At 37.5% G+C, this 22,597-nt stretch overlaps 1 protein-coding gene across 5 annotated transcripts in view; it reads right to left on the bottom strand.

The window, feature by feature from the left end:
* Positions 1-3,149: 3,149 nt before the first annotated feature.
* The window catches only part of Clspn (claspin), a 35,886-nt gene continuing 16,438 nt past the window's right edge, over positions 3,150-22,597 (bottom strand). For 2 of the 5 annotated variants that reach the window (XM_076862968.2, XM_076862969.2), the window contains exons 9-25: positions 20,332-20,523; positions 17,195-17,415; positions 15,495-15,673; positions 15,337-15,401; positions 14,168-14,367; positions 13,681-13,835; positions 12,675-12,901; positions 11,783-11,894; positions 9,522-9,597; positions 8,942-9,018; positions 5,898-6,062; positions 5,673-5,794; positions 5,023-5,150; positions 4,426-4,534; positions 3,993-4,075; positions 3,573-3,734; positions 3,150-3,260 (exon numbers count right to left, since the gene is read on the bottom strand). In XM_076862968.2, the coding sequence (XP_076719083.1) occupies positions 3,150-3,260; positions 3,573-3,734; positions 3,993-4,075; positions 4,426-4,534; positions 5,023-5,150; positions 5,673-5,794; positions 5,898-6,062; positions 8,942-9,018; positions 9,522-9,597; positions 11,783-11,894; positions 12,675-12,901; positions 13,681-13,835; positions 14,168-14,367; positions 15,337-15,401; positions 15,495-15,673; positions 17,195-17,415; positions 20,332-20,523 (2,384 nt within the window). Of the gene's footprint in view, positions 3,261-3,572; positions 3,735-3,992; positions 4,076-4,425; positions 4,535-5,022; positions 5,151-5,672; positions 5,795-5,897; positions 6,063-8,941; positions 9,019-9,521; positions 9,598-11,782; positions 11,895-12,674; positions 12,902-13,680; positions 13,836-14,167; positions 14,368-15,336; positions 15,402-15,494; positions 15,676-17,119; positions 17,156-17,194; positions 17,416-20,331; positions 20,524-22,597 lie in introns of all 5 variants that reach the window. The other 3 variants (XM_076862967.2, XM_076862970.2, XM_076862971.2) reach the window with 3 other exon arrangements.

Below are 22,597 nucleotides of genomic sequence, written 5' to 3'. Positions count from 1 at the left end.
TGAGGTGTGGCCTCTGTTTCTCCTTCAGCCAGAGCATGAAGAGGTATCTGCCTCACCCCTTCCTCAGCACTAGATTGGCCTGCAGTACTAGGCCCTTAAATATGCGTGATTTTTTTTCCCATTACTTTGTACCGTTGATCCTAATCATAACCCTCTGAGCCAAGCCAAGTAATTTCCGATGAGCTTCATTTTCCAGTTGTGGAAAAATAATTCAGAGAATGACTTATCTAAGATCATGCCACTTTTTTTTTTTTAATTTCTTTTTCTTAAAGAGAGAGTGAGAGAGGAGAGAGAGAGAGAGAGAATTTTTTGATATTTATTTTTTAGTTTTCGGCGGACACAACGTCTTTGTTTGTATGTGGTGCTGAGAATCGAACCCGGGCCACACGCATGCCAGGCGAGCGCGCTACCACTTGAGCCACATCCCCAGCCGCGATCATGCCACTTTTAAGTTGCAGAGAGAACAAGGACTCAGTCTCACCCAAGTTACTTCTATTCCATTCTACACCTGAAAGCTTTGTAAGCAAATCAGCTCCAAGCTTTTCACCATTAGCTCTTCCAGGCCTTTCAACACTTGTTGCTCAAAAAGTATTCATTTATTGAATAATTTTATGTCCCAGTCATGGTGCTATCCAAAGCACTTATTTTTAAAACAGGTATGGTATCTTTCTTTCTTTTCTTTTTTTGGTACTGGGGATTGAGCCCAGGGGCACTTGACCACTGAGCAACATCCCCAGCCCTTTTTACTTTTAGAGACAGGGTTTCACTAAGCTTCTCAGGGCCTAAATTGCTGAGGCTGGCCTTGAACTTGTGATCCTTCTGCCTCATTCTCCCAAGTAGCTGGGATTACAGGCCTGTGCCATTGGCAAATCTTGAACTTTTATCTCTCCAAATATGAAATTTCCAAGCTAAGAGAGAAGCTGTAATCTCAGTTACTCAAGGCTGAGGCAGGAGGATTGCAAGTTTGAGGGTAGCCTCAGCAACTTAGTGAGACCCTGTTTCAAAACAAAAATAAAAAAGGGCTGGGGGTATAGCTCAGTAGTAGTGTACCCTTAGATTGAATCTCCAGAGTACTTCCCCAACCCCCACTCCCCCCACAAACAAGCTAATGGAGCTCAGTTCTACTAGGAGTCAATAGTGGTGAGCCCTAGGTTCCAGTTTACTAAAACAGCAGATGCTAATGACTCAGTGCTCCGGGTTAAAGGCATGTGGACCAGGCTGAAACTCTTCATTCAATCCTGTTACCAAGATCAAGGCTTATCTTGCCTTATGGCAGCTATACTGGCATGAGGAAAAACAACCTAGAGTTTTAATTTTAGATTCCACATTTCTTTTTCCAAAAAGCACATTGTCCCTGGAGCCTCAAACAGAAACCATTTGCTCCCCAGATTTCTCAGGCACTGATTTTATCCTCAGTGGTCAATTCCAATCATCTTCTCTTCTGTTCTACAAAACCCTTGCCACCTGTGCCCCCCCCCCCCAAAAAAAAAGCATGTGGAGAAGAAAAAAGGGATAAATTTCTAGGTTTTCTTCCTAGTTCTCTTTTGCCCAGGAAGAATTGCTAAACATTGGCCACTATTTAGAGAGATCAAAGACTCACCCTTAGACCCACAGCTATGATGAAATAATACAAAGTTGGCTGAGGATAAAGTGCCCCCAAAGGGCTGAAACAACAGGTACCATTTATGTAAACTCTCCTCACCTGCACTGAACTTAGACTATTAGGGTTAATTAGTCTAATCAGTGGACAGGTACTGATGGGCCAGTGAAGAGATAACTGCAGCAGCCCCCCACTCCCGACTCAGAGGGCCTTCCTGGGAGGGACAGGCCCTGAAAATGAAACGCTCCCTAAGATTAGATTGGTACTGACCTAAAAATGAGCATTCAAGTGACAGAAAATCCTGTCTTCAAGACATTGGGATTTATTGAAAAACTACATACATATTAAAACAACTTTATACACATATCCCACATTACAAGATTACAAATATACAAACATGAATTCTGTTAAAGACAGAATCTTGAGTATTAAAAAACTGTAGAAAACCCACACCCTAATTTCATCATTTAAATTGGTGTTCCCCATCTCCAAATAAAAAACCGAAACAATCTCATCCAATTTCCCAAGTCCAGCTCCTGAATGAAACTGCAACATTCATATGGAATGTTTATCCAAAGCAGCACTAATGTTCAGGTTTGAGAGGGAAAAGTCAATTTAAACTTCTGAGAGCCCCAGGGTAACTTAAGGAAGTGGGGAACGATGGAATTCTCTTAATGACATTTTTATTAAACTCCATGGTGGTCTCTCAACATTAGTAATGACATATTAAAATGTCCTGAATGGTCAGAACATTATGCTCAACCCAGGCGATGCGATAAATAATGGTTATATTTCTTCTTGTCAGATAAAAGAAGGAGGGTCCTTGAGAAACAGTGTTTCAAATTGAGAATTTAGTCCCAGGAGAAATCTCTGTGCTCCACAGACTAATAGGGAGACACTGGGTGCAACTCTTTATCTTCATTCCACACCTAAGAAAATTAGGGGTAAGGTATTTTAGAATCTATACCAGTTTAAGTCCTTATTATAAAGGCAACAAAGGTCATTTAGAAATTTGAAGCAGCCTTGGCAGGAAAATGGAAGGGGCAAGCCTAATACAACAGTCCATTTGTTGTTTCCTAGGTCTCAGTTTAAGAAGTCTCTCCTTCACTGAGTCCTGGTCACCATGGTAGGGATCTGCAGGTGTGAAGGAATCATTCTTATACTTGTGCCACTTTCTGTAATTTTCTGCAGCATTATGCTTCCTTCCTCCCCTTCTTCCTCCTCCAACCACCTCTATCAAAGAGGTGTCAACCCAAGAAGCTGCTAGAATATAATGTTAAATGTTTAATGAAGGAAGTGAGACTTCAATCAAATATTACATAAGTCGATGTTGGGGACACTGAAGAATTAAGATTAGTGGGCAACCCAAGAAATAATATTAGGAAAAGGAAAAGATGTCCAGAGCCATGTAGTAGAAAAACTGGAATCTTTGTTCATAATCATAATTATGAAGGAAGGAGAGTTCATCAGTATGAGCATCAATTCCAGCCTTCAGTGTCAGAAACTTCTCAAAATAGTCTCAGCATAGGTGTTGGCACCCTTTATAGTGTTAGCTTTCTAAATATTTGAAGATGCTTCGCTTCATTCCTGGGGTGCTATCTTCTGTTCTGAGGCGCTTAGGAGAAGGGGATGTGATTAACGATGGACCTCTTCTCTTCACCTAGAGAACAGAGAGGAAGTCAGGGCCAGCTTAAAACCCTCAAATAGGTACTTACTTACCTCCAGTTAGCTCTTAAACAACCCAGTCGAATCATGGATGATTCACAACAGAAAATAAAGAAAACAATATAAAAAATTTCCAACAAGTTTAAAAGCTAATTACCAATTGGGGGTAGCAATTGCCCTGTACATCACTGGGGAGCACAGAATTATGACACTGTAACATAAGTTATTAGACCAGAACTTTTGTATTTTAATTAAAATAAATAAATTTTGCCTTGGAAGGTACCATATTAGTTCTTAACTTCCTTACCTGAGGCTTAGATGATTCCATTGCTGCCTCAGCCTTGACAGGAGAAAGTGTATGAAAGACAAAGTTTCTTGAATTTCGGGGAGCACTAGGGTTGCAATCAGAAAGAGCAGCCAGTTTCTGAAGCACAGCTTTGGGCTGGTTTAGCAGCGAGCCTGTCTTCAGCTAAGAAATGAAGAGTTATCTGATATTAAATCCCAAATGCCAAGGAAGAACAAAAAGTTATTTACCCTCTCTGCTCCCCTACAGGTATTAAAGGGACATATTTCTACTCTATTTAAGTAAAAAAGAAATAGCAGGCACCTTTGATATTCTCATTTCCTGTGGCCACCTCCCTACCTTAGGGAGGCTATTCTCTTAGCTTGACCTGGGCCTTTAAAACCTGTACACCATGACTATTAGACTGACAAAGTTTCAACCAACCTGGTGAGCACTTCCAGGTTTGATGGCTTCAAAAGGATCACTTAGTGGAGGCTTTGATTCCTGAATAACCACAGGGCGTTTAGCTGAAAAGAAAAGACAGAGAGGACTGTTCTAAGCAAAGCTAGGCAGAATTACTTTTACATATAAACATGCTAAGAAACCTCATAACTAAACCAATGAGCTAAAACAAAGGAACTTTTTCATTACTCTGAGCCTTAGATCATAAAGCAAAAGTAGCTATATAAACCCACAAGCACAATCTCTGTTGCCCAATAATCTAAGATTCAAGTATTCTGTCTCTTCCAACCTCTGTGACAGTATTAGATACAAGCTTAAAACTAACCTCCAATAGCTCCTGAAGGTTCATGTCACTTCTAAGGCTTCAGCACTAACAATTCAAGGGGCTAGACCCTAAAGAGATATAAGAACTCACCATTCTTCTGCAGTGCTTTTGCTGTAACTTTCTTGGCTAGCATCATAAATTGACTGTCTTCCCCAATTTCTTCTTCTTCTTCTTCAGCTGTAATTTTCCCCTGCTGTGCCTGAAAATAAAAACCATACAGCATTAACATAAAACTCCATAGCTTCCCTAAATAGCATAGCCTGGGTTGTGAAGCTAGGTTACTGGGATATCATTTGTTTTCGTTTTTGCAATCTTCGCTGCTTTAGGAAAAAAAAAAGTTTTGGACAAATAAACCTGAAGATAATTGCCCATCATCATTTATCCTTCTCAGTGCAAAAAAAGATTCAAAGGGCTAGCAAATGGCCTAGGGTTGTGGCTCAGTGGTAGAACATTTGCCTAGCACATGTGAGGCACTAGGATTGATCCTCAGCACCACATAAAAATAAATAAATTTTAAAAAGGTACTATGTCCAACTAAAAAATAATATTAAGAAAAAAATATATAAAGGAGACTACTAAATGTTGACTAAGATTTTGAAACAATTATGTTAAGTTAAAAGTGACTGGGTCCTCTCCTTTTGATAAACTAAGGTCAGAATAGGGAATTTTTTTTTGCAGACTTTCTACCTGGTCTCGAAGCCATTGCTCTCGTTCAATACGCTCCTTTCTCCATTTGGCTTCTGTTTCATCAAGCTGTTCTTCAATCTGATCATCATCAGAGTCTCTGTGGAACAAGTCCATCTGGGAAGCATCATCTAAAGCAAAAAGTTAAGGCTTTTAGCATTCTGCATTCTTTCCCACAGCAGAAGATAATCAGACAGATACAAAATAAATCCCTATCAAATACTGTACATTGACATAAACCTTTCCCACCCACTCATAGAAAACAATGGTTACGTCAGGCACGGTGGTGCACGCCTGCGATTCCAGGGGCTTGGAAGGCTGAGACAGGGGGATCACAAGTTCAACGGCAGCCCCAACAACTTAATGAGGCTCTAGCTACTTAGTCAGACCCTGTCTCAAAAATAAAAAATAAAAAGGGCTCAGTGTTTAAAACACGCCTGGGTTCAATCACACATCCAAAAAAAGAAAACAATGGTTATAGCTAAGTCCACTGGTTGTCATTTGCCGACTTAACCTGGACCAAATATGTACATCAGAACCATTTTTTGTTTCTTTTGTATGTATATGCTACACAAGATAGTCAAGTGCTCTAGCACTGAGTAAATATTCTCAGTGCTGAAACCATTTGTTTCCAAAGATAGCAACAAAGATACCTATATTTTTCCATCGGAATTTTCTCGTTCGCCCAGGACCATCACTGTGCAGATCCCCATCAGCAAGGTACCTCTCTTGGTATAAACGTAGTTTTCGTTTATCATCATCCAACATTGTTTTCCTACAACAGGAGAAATAAGGTGTTCAAAACCAGGACGATTCTGGCTGATTTTAGGGCCTGCCTTAAGAAGCATCCTGTTACTTAGAATTATTCGGATACTAACATGTGTATTTTCTTGATTTGACTTTGCAATTCCTCATCAGAAGGAAGTACTTCATCAATTACATCCTCTTCATATTCATCAATATCTTCCCCATCATACTCATCTTCACTTCCCACGTCACTTCCTGACACCTCTGCCTCATCCTCCAGGTATTTCTTCAATCTCCTGGAAAATAATTTTCAAAATTAGAAGATACAATAATGATTACATACACAGAACATGGACACAATAAGAAAAACAGAACACAGAGTCACCTATAATAACAATATGCATAAACTTAAGAATGTATTTTGATAATATCTAAAATAATGTTTTCTAAAATGTTAAAAAGATGAGCCAGGAGTGGTGGCACATGCCTATAATCCCAGTGACTCTGGAAGTTTAGGTAGGAGATCACAAGTTCAAGGCCAGTTTCAGCAAATTAGCAAAAACCTGTCTCAAAATAAAAATTTAAAAAGGTCTAGGGATATAACTCAGTGGTCAAGTGCCCCTGGGTTCAATCTCCAGTACCAAAAAAAAAAAAAAAAAAAAAAAAAAAGTTGGTCACTTAGAACATTCCATATGCCAATAATTGCTTTATAGTAATTTTAGGAGTGGGTACTAGTATTTCCTTCATTTTACAGTTGATAAAGAGAATAATCAGGACATGAGGAGACTAGAAGCAATGACACTAGTAATGTTATTAGTTCTGGAAAGAATTATAGACGTTTACCATAGAAATTATCTAAGGAGATTCACAGAGATTATACAATTTACCAAAGGTAACAGAGCTAGGAGATACAACAGCCTGAATTTAACCTAGGATGGGTAACTATATTAGGAATACCTGTTGGAAAATTAAACTAGTTTGTTATGCATTTAAGTATACCAGGTTTTAGGAGATGGTATGTTATAGCAAGGTCATATACTGGGATCTTCTTACAGCTTATCAAACCTCGACCCACTCTCAAATTAGAGGCAAGACTAAAGAGAAGAGATCCTGGTAATCAAAATCACCTCTAGTTACCTTTTCTAATTTCAGCTCACCATAAAAGTCGGTTATCATTCTGGGTCCCAAGTTCTATTGTATATGGTGACAAGAGGAAGAACTTTGGTTTCTTCTGAAGGCTGATTTTTATCAAAGAGTTTTAGACTATTTTTTTTTTTAAAGCTAAATTCCTCTAAATTTAAGGGTTCCTGGGGAGTTCCTTAGGGGCTTACTAGTCACTAAGTTTCCCAATCTTCCCATCCACCTTCTTTGAGCATTCAACTTTTAGCTTTATAAAACTTACATCTAAACAAAAAGCTCTGTAGTAAAATAAGGCTTAAGAATCATTTCCCTAGAAAACTCTACAGTTAGCCTAAAGCTGTATGAAATAGTTAATCTGACAGGTGACAAATTAGAACCTTAAACAGATCTTAATGGAATGGAATGAAGGGCTAAAAGCAACAGTATAAATCTAACAAAGGATCAATACACTATCCTGTACAAGAATTCAAAAAACAATTCACATACTATTTAACAAATTCCTATTAAAATTATGTTTGTGAAATTTTTTTTAACATCACAGGGAAACTTATGGATATGCTGAGTGAGGGAAAAGCAAGATGCAATATGAAAAATTTTATAAATCTCAACTATATAAAAATATATATGCCAGGAGCAGTGGTACATGCCTGTTACCCCAGAGGCTCAGGAGAATCTTGAGTTTAAAGCCAGCCTCAGCAATGGCGAGGCGCTAAGCAATTCAGTGAGACCCTGTCTCTAAATAAAATACAAAATAGAGTTGGGGATGGGCTCAGTGGTTGAGTGTCCCTGAGTTCAATTCCTGGTACCAAAGAAAAAAAGAAAAAAATATATATATGCATAAAAACATTAAGAATAAATTATTACCATGGACACTTTCATATATATTTTGGAAGTAGACATGAGCAACATTTTTTTTTTTGCGGGGGGCATACCAGGGATTGGACTCAGGGGCACTCAACCACTAAGTCACATCCCCAACCCTGTTTTGTATTTTATTTAGAGACAGGGTCTCACTGAGTTCTTAGAGTCTCACTTTTGCTGAGGCTGGCTTTGAACTTGAGATCCTCCTGTTTCAGCCTCTAGAGCTGCTGGATTACAGGCATGTGCCACTGCACCTGGCCTCTGTATTCTTTCTGATTGTGTGTGTGTGTGTGTGCATTTCTTAGTACTGAGGAATGAACCCAACCCAGTGGGGGGACTCTAATCACTGAACTATATCCTGAGCCTTTTAAATTCTGAGACAGAGGCTCACCAAGTAGCTGAGGCTGGCCTCAAATTTGATCCTATAGTTTCAACCTCCCCAAACACTGTGCCCAGACCATTCTATATTCTTTTAAATATACTTAAAATAAATGTTTTACTTTCATGATCAGAACAACAAACATTCCAAAGTTCCAAAAATAAAATGGGTCATTTGCCCAAGACTAGAATGAAGAAAAAAAAAGACAGCAATTCATAAAAAATAAGTCCCAGAGAACTTTAGTTATCTACTAGATCCTCAGGATTTAAAGTATGGCTCAGCTCTTAAGATCTTTGGCCATATTATAAGTAGTATACATCCAGTTCAAGGAAATAGCCAGACCACACTTGAAGATAGAGAATATCCAGGATATAAGACCGAAAGTACTGTCACAAGAAATGTTACTAGTTCTGGAAGACACTAGAGAGGTTTAGTATAGTCATGACTTAAGGAAAACATGACCATCTTTTTTTTTTTAAAGAGGGAGAGAATTTTTTAATACTTATTTTTCAGTTCTTGGCGGACACAATATCTTTGTTTGTATGTGGTGCTGAAGATCGAACCCGGGCTGCACGCATGCCAGGTGAGCGTGCTACCACTTGAGCCACATCCCCAGCCCCACATGACCATATTTAAGTACTCAAGAGATGTCATGTGGAAGAAGGATTTTATTTAAACTAAGTTAACCACAAAAACAGAACTACAACCAGCAAATTCAGAAAAAAAAAATGGCATGATATAACTCAATTATTAGGGGAACTTTCTAGCAGTTGAAAGAATGAACATAGTACCTACATTTGCCTTTTCAACTTCTCAGATTGCTTCAGGAGTTCTTCCTCATCATCTTCATTTCCAGAGTCACTGTGTTCCTCCTGTAAAATCAGTTATCACACCCAGTTAAGCAGAATAAGATGTGTCCTTAACAAAAACAGGATTTATAGAAGTTTAATACTCTCATGTCTTAGGTATATATAAATTTGATGTTATATTTCCTATTTAAAACAAAGCAAAACAAAACACCTAGGGGCTGGGGTACTGCTCAGTGGCAGAGTGCTTCTCTAGCATGCATAAAGCCCTGGGTTCAATTCCCAGGACCTTACACAAAAAAAATTATTAAAAATAGGATTTAGAAACTTCTGCTCACGGGCTGGGGGTTATATTTCAGTTGGTAGAGTACTTGTCTCGCAAACATAAGGCCTTGGGTTTAATCCCCAGCACCAAAAACAAACAAACAAACAAATAAAAAACAAATGCTCACATGCATCATTATGGGATACTGTTGTTTCTCATAAAATGCTAAACTCAGGATTTTCAAGAACTCAGACAAGAAAAAAATTCCTAAGGGCAGCAAAACATGGAGTTCAGTTATACTCACTTCATCACTATCAAATTCATTTTCATTTGGGACAAGTTGAAAGTCTCCAAATTCTTCCTCTTCATCTTCTTCCTCCCTATAATGCAGATCAATGAACCAATAGATGTTAGAATTTTTTTTTTTTTGGTTCTGGGGATTGAACCCAAGAGCGCTCTTTCACTGAACTACATCCCCAGCCCTTTTTTATTTATTTTGATATAGGATCTCCTTAAATTGCCCAGGTTGGCCTTGAACTTGTGACCCTTCTGCTTCAGTCTTCAGAGTCACTGGGATTATAGGTGTGTGCCACTGGAAATGGCTTTAACAAATAAGTTTTGTTAGTTTTTTTTCAATATTTATTTTTTAGTTTTAGGTGGACACAATATCTTTATTTTATTTTTATGTGGTGTTGAGGATCAAACCCAGTGCCTCACAAATGCAAGGTGAACACTTTCCCTCTGAGCCACAATCCCAGCCCCAATAAACAAGTTTTTTTTTTTGGAGGTGGGTACTGGAGATTGAATCCAGCACTGCTTTATCACTGAGCTATATCCACTATTCCTTTTTATTTTGAAACAGGGCCTCCCTGGATAGCTCAGGGCCTTGCTGCGGCTGGCCTCAAACTTGTGATCCTTCTGCCTCAGCCTACCAAGTCACTGGGATTAAAGGCGTAAGAGCCACTGTGCCCAGCAATAAATAAATTTTGATAGCAAACTACAAGCAACAAGCTAAATTAAGAATTTAAAATATTTCATCAACACAAATAATCTCTTCAACAAACCAGAGATAGATATTTTGCCTTTTAAAAAATGTTTTAATTGTGATAAAATACATATAACATAAAATTTAGCCTCCTAACCATTTTTAACTATACAATTTGATAGTGTTAAGTACATTTACATTGCTATTCAAACAATCAAAACTTTTTTCATCTTTTAAAACTGAAACTCGGATGGGAGGTGGTGGTACAGGTCTATAATCCTAGTGGCTAGGGAGGCTGAAGCAAGAGTATTGCAAGTTTGAGGCCAGCCTCAGTAACTCAGGGAGACACTGTCTCAACATAAAAAAATTAAAAAGGGTAGGATGTAGCTCAGTTTTACAGTGCTTCTGGGTTCATTCCCCAGTACTGAAAAATAAAAACTGAAACTATACCCAAACAACTTTCCATTCCTTCCTCCTTCCAACTCTTGGCAATCATAATTTAACTTTCTGCCTCTATGAATTTGACTACTCTAAGTGCCTTACATAAGCAGACTCATAACAGCATTTCTCTTTTTCTAACTAGCTTATTGTTCTCAGCATAATATCCTAAATGTCCATCCATGTGGTATCATGTGTCAAAATGTTTTTCCTTTTAAGTTAAATATGCCATTGTATATACCACATTTTGTTTATCCATTCATGTCAATAGATCATGGGGTTGCTTCCATATTTTGGCTATTGTGAACAATGCTGCTTTGAACATGGGTGTATAAATATCTCATGAGTCCTTGTTCTCACTTCTTTTGAGTCTATACTAAGATGGGGAATCACTAGATCAGATAGTAATTCTGTTTATGATGATGATGACTTTATTTTTTCTGGGGATTGAAACAAGGAGTGCTATACCACTGAACTATACTCCCACCCTTTTTGTTGTTGTTTTTTTTTTTTTGAGACAAAGTCTCACAAAATTGCTGAGATGGCCTTGAATTTACAATCCTCCTGACTTAGCCTCCCAAGTTGCTGGTATAACCACGGTGTGTGCCACTGTACCTGGCTCTATTTTTAATTTGGGGGAATCATCATATTGCTTTCTATAGCAGTCACACTATTATACATTCTCTCCAAAAGACACAAGGGTTCCACGTCCTTTATATTCTTTTACTGATTTATTTTTTATCGTAGTCAATGAAGTCAGTACTTCCTTGTGGTTTGCTTATTTATTTGTTTATTTATTTATATGTGGTGCTGAGAATCAAATCCAGTGCCTCTCACATGCTAGGCAAGTGCTCTACCCCTGAGCCACATCCCCAGCCCTTCCTTGTTGTTTTGATTTGCATTTCCCTAATTACTAATGATGTTAAGCATCTTCATATGTTTTTTCTTCCTTTTTAAGTGCTAATTTTCAAAGTATTACAATTTCATTACTATGCAAATATTAAATTCAAATCCACTGTAAGACTCTCTGACAAGATATTAAGCCTCTAAGACGATCAGTTATTACTGAACCTAGAAAACCTGATTCTAGGATTTTACAAAAAGACCAGGACTTCTCAGATTTCCACCAATCTGAGACTCACCTGTCCGTTGGGAAAGAACCTGAGCACAGAGCAAGCGCTTCTTCCATTGGATCAACCATGCTGTTCTCCTTTTCCTGCTTACTCAATTCCAGCGGAGTCAGTGAGGAGGCATCTACATCAACAAGAAAAAAGTTTTGTTACCAAAAATTACAATTTTATCCTCTTTTCTAGCCACCTAAAGACATACCAGCTCAATACAGTTCCAAGGTAAACTTGCCAAAAACTTCACCATCCATTCATTCAACAAATCCATATTTATGCTTACTATATGCCGAGTACCAGGGCAACAGTAATGAACAAAATAGATCAACTTTCTCACAGAGTTTACATTCTAGAAGGTGTGTGTGTTGGGGGGAATGTGAGCATAGAGAGAAAATAAGTTAACATTTATATGGAATTTACTATATCCCAGACATTGTTGTAAATTTTGTACACAAATTAATTATAAATGACATGATATGGACAAAACTAAAGCAGTCTTAAATTGACACTTTACCATTCTAAGAAAGTAAAGATCTAAATGTCAGGAACTACACAGTGAATTCTAACAACATGCAAGATTCCATCATAGTCTTATTTTCTAGGAAATTTTTTCTAAGGATTCATGGATTCTTTTCAGTGATACTGACTTAATATATTTGACTCTGGTAGCTGGGCATGGTGTACACACTTATAATCCCAGCTACTTGGAAGGCCAAGGAAAAAGGACTGAAAGTTCAAGGCCAATCTCAGTAACTTTGTGAGACCCTGTCTCAAAAAATAAAAAGAGCTGGCAGTGTAGCTCAATGGTAGAGCACTTATGGGTTCAATTCCCAGTATCACCAAAAAAATGGAGCAAAAAAGAAAAAAAATGTGGCTATAGTAAGCCTGTTGTCTATTGTTGGACATTTACCCTGAGAAGTGAATTTTCCAGAGCAAAGATTTAGAAGTTCCTCCATGTTCTCTTTCTTGTCACTCTTACTGCTTTGACATTTTTCAGACTGAGATGCAAACTTCCCAGTACACAAATCCAACAATTCATCCATGTTGGCATCCATGGCATTCTCATCCATACTGGCCAATGGCAACTGAGGCTTCAAAGGTTGGTACTGATTTCTGTGGTTTCTAACATTTAAGAACCTATAAGCACAAAGAATAGTATAAGAAATTTTCTAAAGAAGATGCAAAGTAATAGGTGAAAAACTCTGAATTCATATCCAACACCACAGTTAGAAGCTGAATTTCAAACTAGAAAACAAAAGATTCTAACTTCATACTAATCTAAAAAGGATAGGGGAAGTTTCATGAAAGAATAAGGTTCTATTCAAAAGGTAAAGTGCAGTCAGGTGCCATGCATGCCTGCAATCCCAGTGATTCAGGAGGCTGAGACAAGTTCAAGGCAGCTAAGCAATTTAGTGAGACCCTGTTTCAAATAAAAAAATAAAATAAAAAGGGTTGGGAATGTAGTTCAGTAGTAAAGTGACCCTGGGTTCCATACCTTCATCTCCCCCAAAAAAGGAAAATGTAAAGAATAATTGGATAATTTTCGTTTTCAGATAATACTAGAGTAGAACTGGTATCATATCCAATAACATGCCACCAATTCATGAATTCTCAGTCCTACCCAACAATCCTAACAGAGCAGTATGCACACAGAGAAATTTGATGCCCTTTTAATGAAAGATCTATGTATTGCAAATAAGAAGAGATCAAAGGATCAGAATATCAGCAAGAGTTATTTACATTATTTTCTGGATAGACTTTGTTCAAACTTGTAGAATGTAATACTAATGGTCTGTACACCTTCTCCTTCTCATAAGAGAAAGCACAGATGGAGTGACAGAAGCTCACTTTATTTTTAAACAAAATTAAGCAGTACCCAGCACCATTCCCACCCACAGAAACACAAAACTACCTACCCATCTGCATCCAACAGTTGGCTCTGAGTGTCATCTTCTAAACAGAACTGGAAGTCTCCTTCTCCTAGGAAAAGTGTCTTAGGTTCTGGGGAGGCGTTATACAGATCCTGGGAATCCTCTATGGGAAGTGAAGGCTCAGACAGTTTCCCTGAACTCTGGCACCAAAACAAAAACAAACATTAACAAAATATTTCAGAAATGTCATTCAGTGTCATGACAACAACAGAAGTTGCTATTTGCAATATTTCATATATTCTCAGGCAATTGTAGTTGAGAAGGACAATGCATAGCAAAAAGAGGCCTAAAGAAAAATATCTCCAATAAAGTAAGAAGGTTGTATTTAATACACAAAGGGGGTGGATTTTTAAAGCTGAACACACATAAGCTCAGTACCAAGAAGGTGGGAGTTGGTTGGCTGGGACATACTTTATTTAGAAATGTGGGAAGCAAAAGGAGGAGAGAATTAGAAAAACTATTACCACCTTACCTTAGAAGCTGAGCTGACCAAACTGGCTCGAAATAGCCCAGGGGAAGGAGATCTGAATCCTCCTGCTATAGGGAGAAAACTGGTCCCTCGGCCTGTTTGTCTGTTGCAAGGCTGATAGGATGGAATTGTAGAGCCAATCAGCTCAAAGCTGCTATTGTGGCTGCTCTCTTTTGTTAACAATGAACATGAATCATCTTCATCTAAAGAAAGAGAAATATCTTTTAAGTGCAAGAATACAGAAATAAGGGTGGATTGTTTAGGAAAAAGACGAAACAGATAAAATTCATAAGCAAACCTCTCTAGTCACAGGTTCCAAATCATTAAGTTAAATTACAATACTATGATACATTATATAGTCATATTTATTACTGTGAGCTAAGTGACACCTAAAATTTCTCTTCTAACCCTGCCTTAATGCCTATAATCGTTCCTCATTTTCTAATTAAACACCTTCCTTTGACCTACATATAGAAATAATTCGTGTTTCACTCAATCAACATGCATTCACTAGGGGCCTATTAAATGTCCATGGTGCACTATGAAGAAAATTTATGTAAGTTTTTCAAAAATGGGACAAAGAAAATTATTCTAATTTATAAACTCATTGCCACAGGTTAGACTGGAAAGTCTCTAGATTAAAAAAAGGGAAACTTTGGCCGGGCAAGGTGGCAAACACCTGTAATCCCAGAGGATAAAACAGAAGATTACAAGTTCAAAGCCAGCCTCAGCAAAAAGTGAGGCTGCTAAGCAACTCCATGAGATCCTGTCTCTAAATAAAATACAAAAATAGGGGTGGGGATGTGGCTCAGTGGTTGAATACCCCTGAGTTCAATCCTTGGTACCAAAGATAAAAAAAAAAAAGAAACCTTTATGGGACTGTAGTAATTAAGTATCAAAGTTCGAGGACAAAAGCAAAGTTAAGTTCTGTGTAATGGGAGGGGAGGGGAGGGGGGATAGTAGGGGATAGGAAAGGTAGCAGAATACAACAATCACTAATATGCCATTATGTAAAAAGGTGAGTGTGTAACCTATGTGATTCTGCAATATGTATTTGGGGTAAAAATGGGAGTTCATAATCCAATTGAGTCAAACGTATGAAAGATGATTTATCATGAGCTTTGTAATGTTTTGAACAACCAATTAAAAAAAAAAAAAAAAGAATCACTTACCCAGTTTACTGGGCTGTTTTCCTGAGTTTTCATCTGTTTCTGACTTTTCTTCAGTAGGAAAATAACTATAAAATAAGAAGGTAAACTGTTTGTATCTGTTCCTATTTCTTACTAAGGGGAAAATTCAAGGAATTTTATATTTCCTTAGGATTACTTACCCCATCTTGGAAGAGTTGTCCTTAAATAGAAGTAAGGTAGAATCTGATGAGAGAGGCTTGGGAACAGAAAGAAGATCGACAGACTTGCCAATTTCACTACCGCCATCAATATTATCTTTGTCCATTTCTTTCTCATCTTTGAGTTCTAGATCTTCACTACCAAGAAGGAATTCTGTGTTCTTTACCAATCATGCCACCCCAAAACAGAATAACACAAGTTAAAAACTTTAAAAGCAAATTTCACTGTTAATTTGAAATGAAGCTGCTTGGTTACAAGTCACATCTTAAATCTGTAAAGCTAAACTTGACCATTATCATCAACATAATTTCCCCTTAACACTTTTAGAGCTCTTTTATATCTATTTTACCTTTTTACCCTCCCCAAATTGTTATAAGATTATGAAAGAAGTCTTGATTATCATTTTCCTGAGGCAATAAGAGGTTAAATGATTAGACTACAATTGCAGGATGTCTACTGACCTCAAACCAAACACAGACTGTGTGTGATATGCTGCCCAGCTTAGCATTGCTTTCTTTTTCTTTGACCCAGGGTTAAATATTAATGAATAGTTCAAGAAATTCCAGTGCCCAGTATAAAACAAGAAAGCTTTTTCATACCTAACAATCATATAATCACCTATTCTTCCTGGGAAGAAAACAATACTATAGAACAAGGACAAAAAGTCCTTCTAGGGGCTGGGGATGTGGCTCAAGTGGTAACGAGATTGCCTGGTACGCACAGGGCGCTGGGTTTGATCCTCAGCACCACATAAAATAAAAGATGTTGTGTCCACCAAAAAACTGAAAAATAAATATTAAAAAATTCTCTCTCTTGGGCTGGGGATGTGGCTCAAGCGGTAGCGCGCTTGTCTGGCATGCGTGCGGCCCGGGTTCGATCCTCAGCACCACATACAAACAAAGATGTTGTGTCCGCCGAGAACTAAAAAAATAAATAAATATTTAAAAAAAAAAAAAAAAAAAAAAAAAAATTCTCTCTCTCTCTCTCTCTTAAAAAAAAGAAAGCCCTTCTATAAATACTTTCTTCACAAAAGAATGATATTAACTTAGAAGGCCTCTGCTTGCCTGATAATTTATTCCATCTCAACCAAGATTAAGATGGCTTTTGAGTTTAGATGAGAAAAACAAATAAACAAGTTAAAATTAATATTAATATAAAGTCATTTTCAATATTAGCATTATTATAGTTATTTTGGGGGGTACCAGGGATTGAACTCAGGGCATTCAACCTCTGATCCACATCCCCAGTCCTATTTTGTATTTTATTTAGAGACAGGGTCTCACTGAGTTGCTTAGCGCCTCACTTTTGCTGAGGCTGGCTTTGAACTCTCACTCCTCTTATCTCAGCCTCCTGAGCAGCTAGAATTACCAGCATGCACCATCATACCCAGTAGAAGCCAAGGATTCAGCTCTGTGAATTACTGGTGCTCAGAGATTCTGACAGAACTAAAGGTACTAAGATTTAGGTATACATGAGATAAGTTACCATCTCCGTATGGCTAAAATTCCTTATACAATTTTAAATGCTTATTATACTTTTTTTATATCAGATTTTCTTTCTCTTATTCATTATGATCAAATTACTAAATTACATAAGGGCCAGAAACCTCCTGATTGCCTTCTTCCTTCTCCTCCTCCAGTTCCTCTGCTTCTTTCTCTTCCTCTTCCTCCAGTCCCTCCACTTCTTTCTCTTCCTCCAATTCCTCAGCTTCTTTCTCTTCATCTTCCTCCTCTTCTCCATCTTCCTCAGACTCATCCGTCATTTCTTCCTCCTCCTCCTCCTCTTCCTCAAACCCATCTTCGTTATCTAATTTAAACAATGCTTGGCGCTTTTGGCGCTCCTCAAATCTTCGGAGTTTCATTGCCTCTTGCAGTTTAGCTTTTAGCACCTGCAACTTTTCACCTGAACAGAAATACGTTGAAATGCTTTATACATAACGATCAACTATATAAAACAAAAATTAAGTAGGCATTTTAGGTAACTCTAGAAGTGTTCTAGTCATGTCCCAAAAGGAAAACCAAGGACCTTAGTACCCACCAGGCATGGTGGCACACATCTATAATTCAGGTGACCTGGGAGGCTGAGGCAGGAGGATCTCAAGTTCCAGGCCTGCCTCAACAACTGAGTGAGACTCTGACTTAAAATAAAACATAAAAAAATAAAGGGCTGGGGATTAAGCTCAGTGAAAAAGTCCCTGGGTTCAATCCCTAGTACTGTCACACATAACACGAAAAGACCTTAGTATCCTAGGTTTTTGTTATTCTAACACATAGAAATTATTATAATTTGAAGTGTCAAAGAAAGTTTCTACACCCAGGGATTATAAAGTAATCATTTAAAAGAGGGTAAAAGGAGGGAATGGGGCTTTAAGAGTCTCTGGCTCAGCAGCCATGATGGTCAACATTGATAAACTTACCTACAGAAAAAGAAACAAGAGTAAAATCAACAAAAGATATGGACTGGTAGTCCACAGAAAAATAAACATTAATAAAAATGTGAAAATAATGCTTAATTAATGTCTAATTAAAAACAAATAAAAATAAGATAATTTTTGACATTTGACAAAATTAAAAAAAATTTATAATACCCATTATTAACAAGGGGAGGGCTTGGGTTGTAGCTCAGTGGTAGAGCACTTGCCTAACACATGTGAAGCACCACATAAAAATAAATAAATAAAATAAAGGTACTGTGTCCATCTACAACTAAAAAAATATTTTAAAAAAAAACAAGGGAAGGGGCAGGAGTTGTGGCTCAGCAGTAGAGTACTTGCCTAGCACATGTGAGGCCGATCCTCAGCACCACATAAAAATTAAAAAATAAAATATATGTATTGTGCCCATCTACAACTAAAAAATAAATATTAAAAAAAAACAAGGGAAAACAAATTCTTACTATGATTAAAGTGTAAATTAGTGCCAACCATTTTAAAGGACAATTAAGTGACACATATTAAATTCTGACTCAGTAATTCCACTGTAAGGAATTCTGCATCCTCAGATGACTCTGAGGAAGATGGAGAAAAGGAGGAAGTTTCTGGCCATTATGTAATTGTGTGTGTGTGTGTGTGTATGAGAGAGAGAGTATATATATATATATATATATATATGGTACTAAGAGACAACATTGGATGCAATGACCAAAAACTGGAACAATCATGATGTATATCACTAGGACCACGGTCAAACAAACCATCTTGTATCTATTCAATGGAATATTAAGTTGTGTTAAAAAAGCATGAAAAGAAATATAATGTGAGCCAGGCACGAGGGCGCATGCCTGTGATCCCAGCGGCTCCTGAGGCTGAGGCAGGAGGATCAAGAGTTTAAAGCCAGCCTCAGCGATAGTGAGGCACTAAGTAACTCAGTGAGACCCTGTCTCTAAATAAAATACAAAATAGGGCTGGAGATGTGGCTCAGTGTTCAAGTGCCCCTGAATTCAATCCCCAGTACCCTTCCCCACCGAACAATAGAAATACAATGGGAATTTGAGCCTGGAGTAGATTAGGTTACAGGTTCTACCACTTAGTAACAATGTAAACTTGAGCAAGTGTTTTGAGTGCTCTGCATATCAGTTTCCCTATGTATAAAACAAGGATATTATTATTTACTTCACAGGTTGTGAGGATTAAACAAGATAAAGTATGTAAAGCAGCTAGAACAGTGTCAGTAGAGAATGAATATCCAATGACACATACAAACACACAAAGTAGATTATTCATAAAATTTTTCTTATAAGAATACATGAATTATTAACAGTCACCTTTGGGGAGAATAATTTTTCATCTAATACCCTTTTCCTAGTGTTTTAAATTAAATTATTTCCATGTGATATATTACTTGTGTTTTCAAGGTGGAGGTAGGAACAATAGACCTGTTTCCAATACATTGTTAGAACAAAAAAGTAGATCATAAAGCAGAATGCATGGGATGATCACACTATTATTTTAGTTCATTTGTTTGTTTCCTTTTTATTTATTTACTTTTTTCCCAGTGCTGGGAATCAAACCTATAGCCTTGCACCTGCTAGGCAAGCATTCTACCACTGAGTTACATCTCCAGCCTACTATTGGTGTTCCTGTTTTCTTTTTTCTTGGTGGGGCTGGGAATTGTTTGTTTTCAACACACACATATATGAAAAGAAATGAGTTTAATGGACAGATAAACAATATAGTTATAGAATTTGAATTTGATAGAAGATTACTTTTCTTGTTTATCCTATGTATTTATTTTTTAAATAAATTACAAATCTTTTTTAATTTTTTAGTTGCACATGGACAAAATACATTATCTATCTATCTACTATCTATCTATCTATCTAGTTATTTATATGTAGTGCTGAGGATCATACCCAGTGCCTTACACATGCAAGGCAAGCAATCTACCACTGAGCTACAGCCCTAGCCCCCCTCTATGTTTTTATTTTTGTATAGTGAATATTTCTTTCCTTCTTTCTTTTTTCTTTTTTAAATATTGGTATTGAACCAAAGGTACTCTACCACTAAGGTACATTCCAGCCCTTTTTATTTTTATTTTGAGATAGGATCTCATTAAATTGTTGATTCTGGCCTTAAACTTGCAATCCTCTGCTTCACTCTCCTGAGTAGCTGGGATTACAGGTGTGTGCTAACATGCTCAGCAATAAGCTTTTGACAAATGCTAGTTTAAGAAATAAAGTCATTTTCCCACCCCACACTTCTAGATGTGCTGTATATGAATCCTACTGAGATATTGCTATCCAATCTCCAAAGTCTCCAAGGAAAAAGATTCTATAACCTTTCATTATAGGATCTTCAATAGCTATGAAAATTCAAAATACCTGGTTTTGTGTGGCTTGCTCCATCCAGTTTCTCAGCTGCCAAAGTCACGGGTACCACATCTGCCTTTAGCTCTTCCCTTCCATCAGTGCTCAAGTCTTTCACTATGATGTTCACTTTCACTGTTTGGCCAGCCCTGGGCTTGGTTGTTGGATTAACATGCTTCCAGAAACGCTGCTTTAAGGCTTCCAGTTCTAAACCCAAATGCAAATAAGTCTGTCAAGATTCCTATTAAGAATTATAAGTCTTTTGCTCTACAGTGTTAAAGAAAAAAAATCATACACACAAAGAGAAACCCCTTTGTTGTTGCTAACACCTCATCAAATTCATACAACTTAACATTCTTCCTCAATGTTTCAAAAATGAGATTTTTAAGATAGAAATTTAAAACTGCTCACAAGTTCTAAATATATAGCAATTCTTATAAGTATTAAGCTGGTAGAAAGAAATATCTAATTCTTAACTTTCCATCTTTTTTCTTTCTTTTATTCTTTTCTCTCTTTTTTTCCATACTGGGGATTGAACCTAGAGGTACTCTATTACTGAGCTATATCCATAGCCCCCCATTTATTTATTTATTTATTAAATTTAAGACAAGGTCTCACTAAGTTACTAAAGGTCTTAACCCAGGGGCAGGCACTTGCTAAATTGCTGAGGTTGGCCTCGAACTTGCAATCCTCCTGCCTCAGCCTCCCAAGTCAATGGGATCACAGGTGTGTACTACTGTGCCCAATTTCATCTTATTTCTTCAATTCCCTACTTTGAACATTTCACTATTGGCAATCTGACTACATATGGGCAATGTCAAAAAAAAGGCAGGGGGAGAAAATGACAATCTAGTCAGTGATATAACTCAGTAGTGGGCTAGGAAAAAAAAGGGGTTTTCTTGGTTAAACTAGTACACACAAGTGGCACAATCAGAAAGTAAGTAATGGACTGCTATAACTATTCCACTTACTGGTGGCCTCTATATCACACACCCAACTGATATATAAATGGGTGCAGCAAGCTCAGTGCTCTTGCACAATAGAGCCTTTATTCTCTTCCTTGTTGCTATTCTTACAATTTTCTTCTCCTTTCTCCCTCAGCCAACCGCTGCTACCTAGCACCATTCCTATACCCACTCTGCTGAACACTTTATATCACTGGAATTTGGGGTCTGTACTGAGAAAGCTAGCTGGTAAGATCTGGCAGTTATAGAGATCATAAAGGAAAAAAAAAAAGCGCCTTTTGGGGATGAGGGACATTGGAAATTTTCATGTGGGTTTCTCTCTTTCATGGTAATGACTTAAGACTTCAAAGTTTGGTTAATTACTATTAAATATTTTTGGTGGGAGGTGATATTGGGAACAGAATCCAGGACCTCACACATGCTAGCCAAGTACTCTGCAGTAAGCTTCATCTCCAGGCCTTTTTACTTTAAGGCAGGGTCTCAGTAGGCTGACAACTTCAAGAATTTAAAATCTTCCTGCCTCAGCCTCAGTCTACTAAGTAACTGCAATTACAGGCACGGACCATTGCGCATGGCTAGTTAAAATTTTTAAATGTACTCAAATCACTTTAGTAGTTTAGTGATTGGTATCTAGATATGTTTTTTTCTTTCCCTAGATGATCACAGTTAAAAAAAAAAAGAGAGAGCTGAAAGAAAATATTTTTATCCTGAGTCCCTAACATTATTAGCAGCAAAAACCTAACTCCAAAGAATGGTATGTTTACATTACAAACAAAAGAAAAGGGAGAGAAGTAGTAAGTCTGTCTCCTGTTTTGAAGTGATCAGTAAAGTTGGAACCAACAGGTGGCGGCAGTGGAAAGGGAGCAGAAATAGGCAGATCATTACTGATGCCAATAGAACAAAAGAAATGGGTGAATAGGAAGATTACTCAGGACCTAAAATAACGAGGCAGAAGTTATTTTCATTTATAACTAGAGAAAGTGAACAGCCTCAAGGCTTTTCATCTCTCAATCCACTACAGCAACTGCTTCCTTTACCCTTTATTATAAGACTTAATCACCTTCCTCATCCTAAAAGCCAGGTTCAAACCCCTCTCCCTCCATCAATTTTTTCCTAGAACCTCTCATCTCTTCTTCAAGTGAAATATCTCTGCTCCAGATCAAGACTATACCAGGAACTTGGTCTAGAATTCTTATTTCCATTGTTCTGTCCAGAAAGTAGAGAAATTAGAAACAGAAATTACCCCCTAGGCTATTGTAAGATACATAAGTAATGTTTCACATGCCACAAAGTTTGAACCTACTGCATTTTCCCAT

The sequence above is a fragment of the Callospermophilus lateralis genome, chromosome 7, assembly GCF_048772815.1.
Source record: "Callospermophilus lateralis isolate mCalLat2 chromosome 7, mCalLat2.hap1, whole genome shotgun sequence".
Classification (NCBI taxonomy): domain Eukaryota; kingdom Metazoa; phylum Chordata; class Mammalia; order Rodentia; family Sciuridae; genus Callospermophilus; species Callospermophilus lateralis.
The sequence above is the reverse complement of the archived record's forward strand: the minus strand, read 5'-3'. Positions and strand labels throughout refer to the sequence as shown.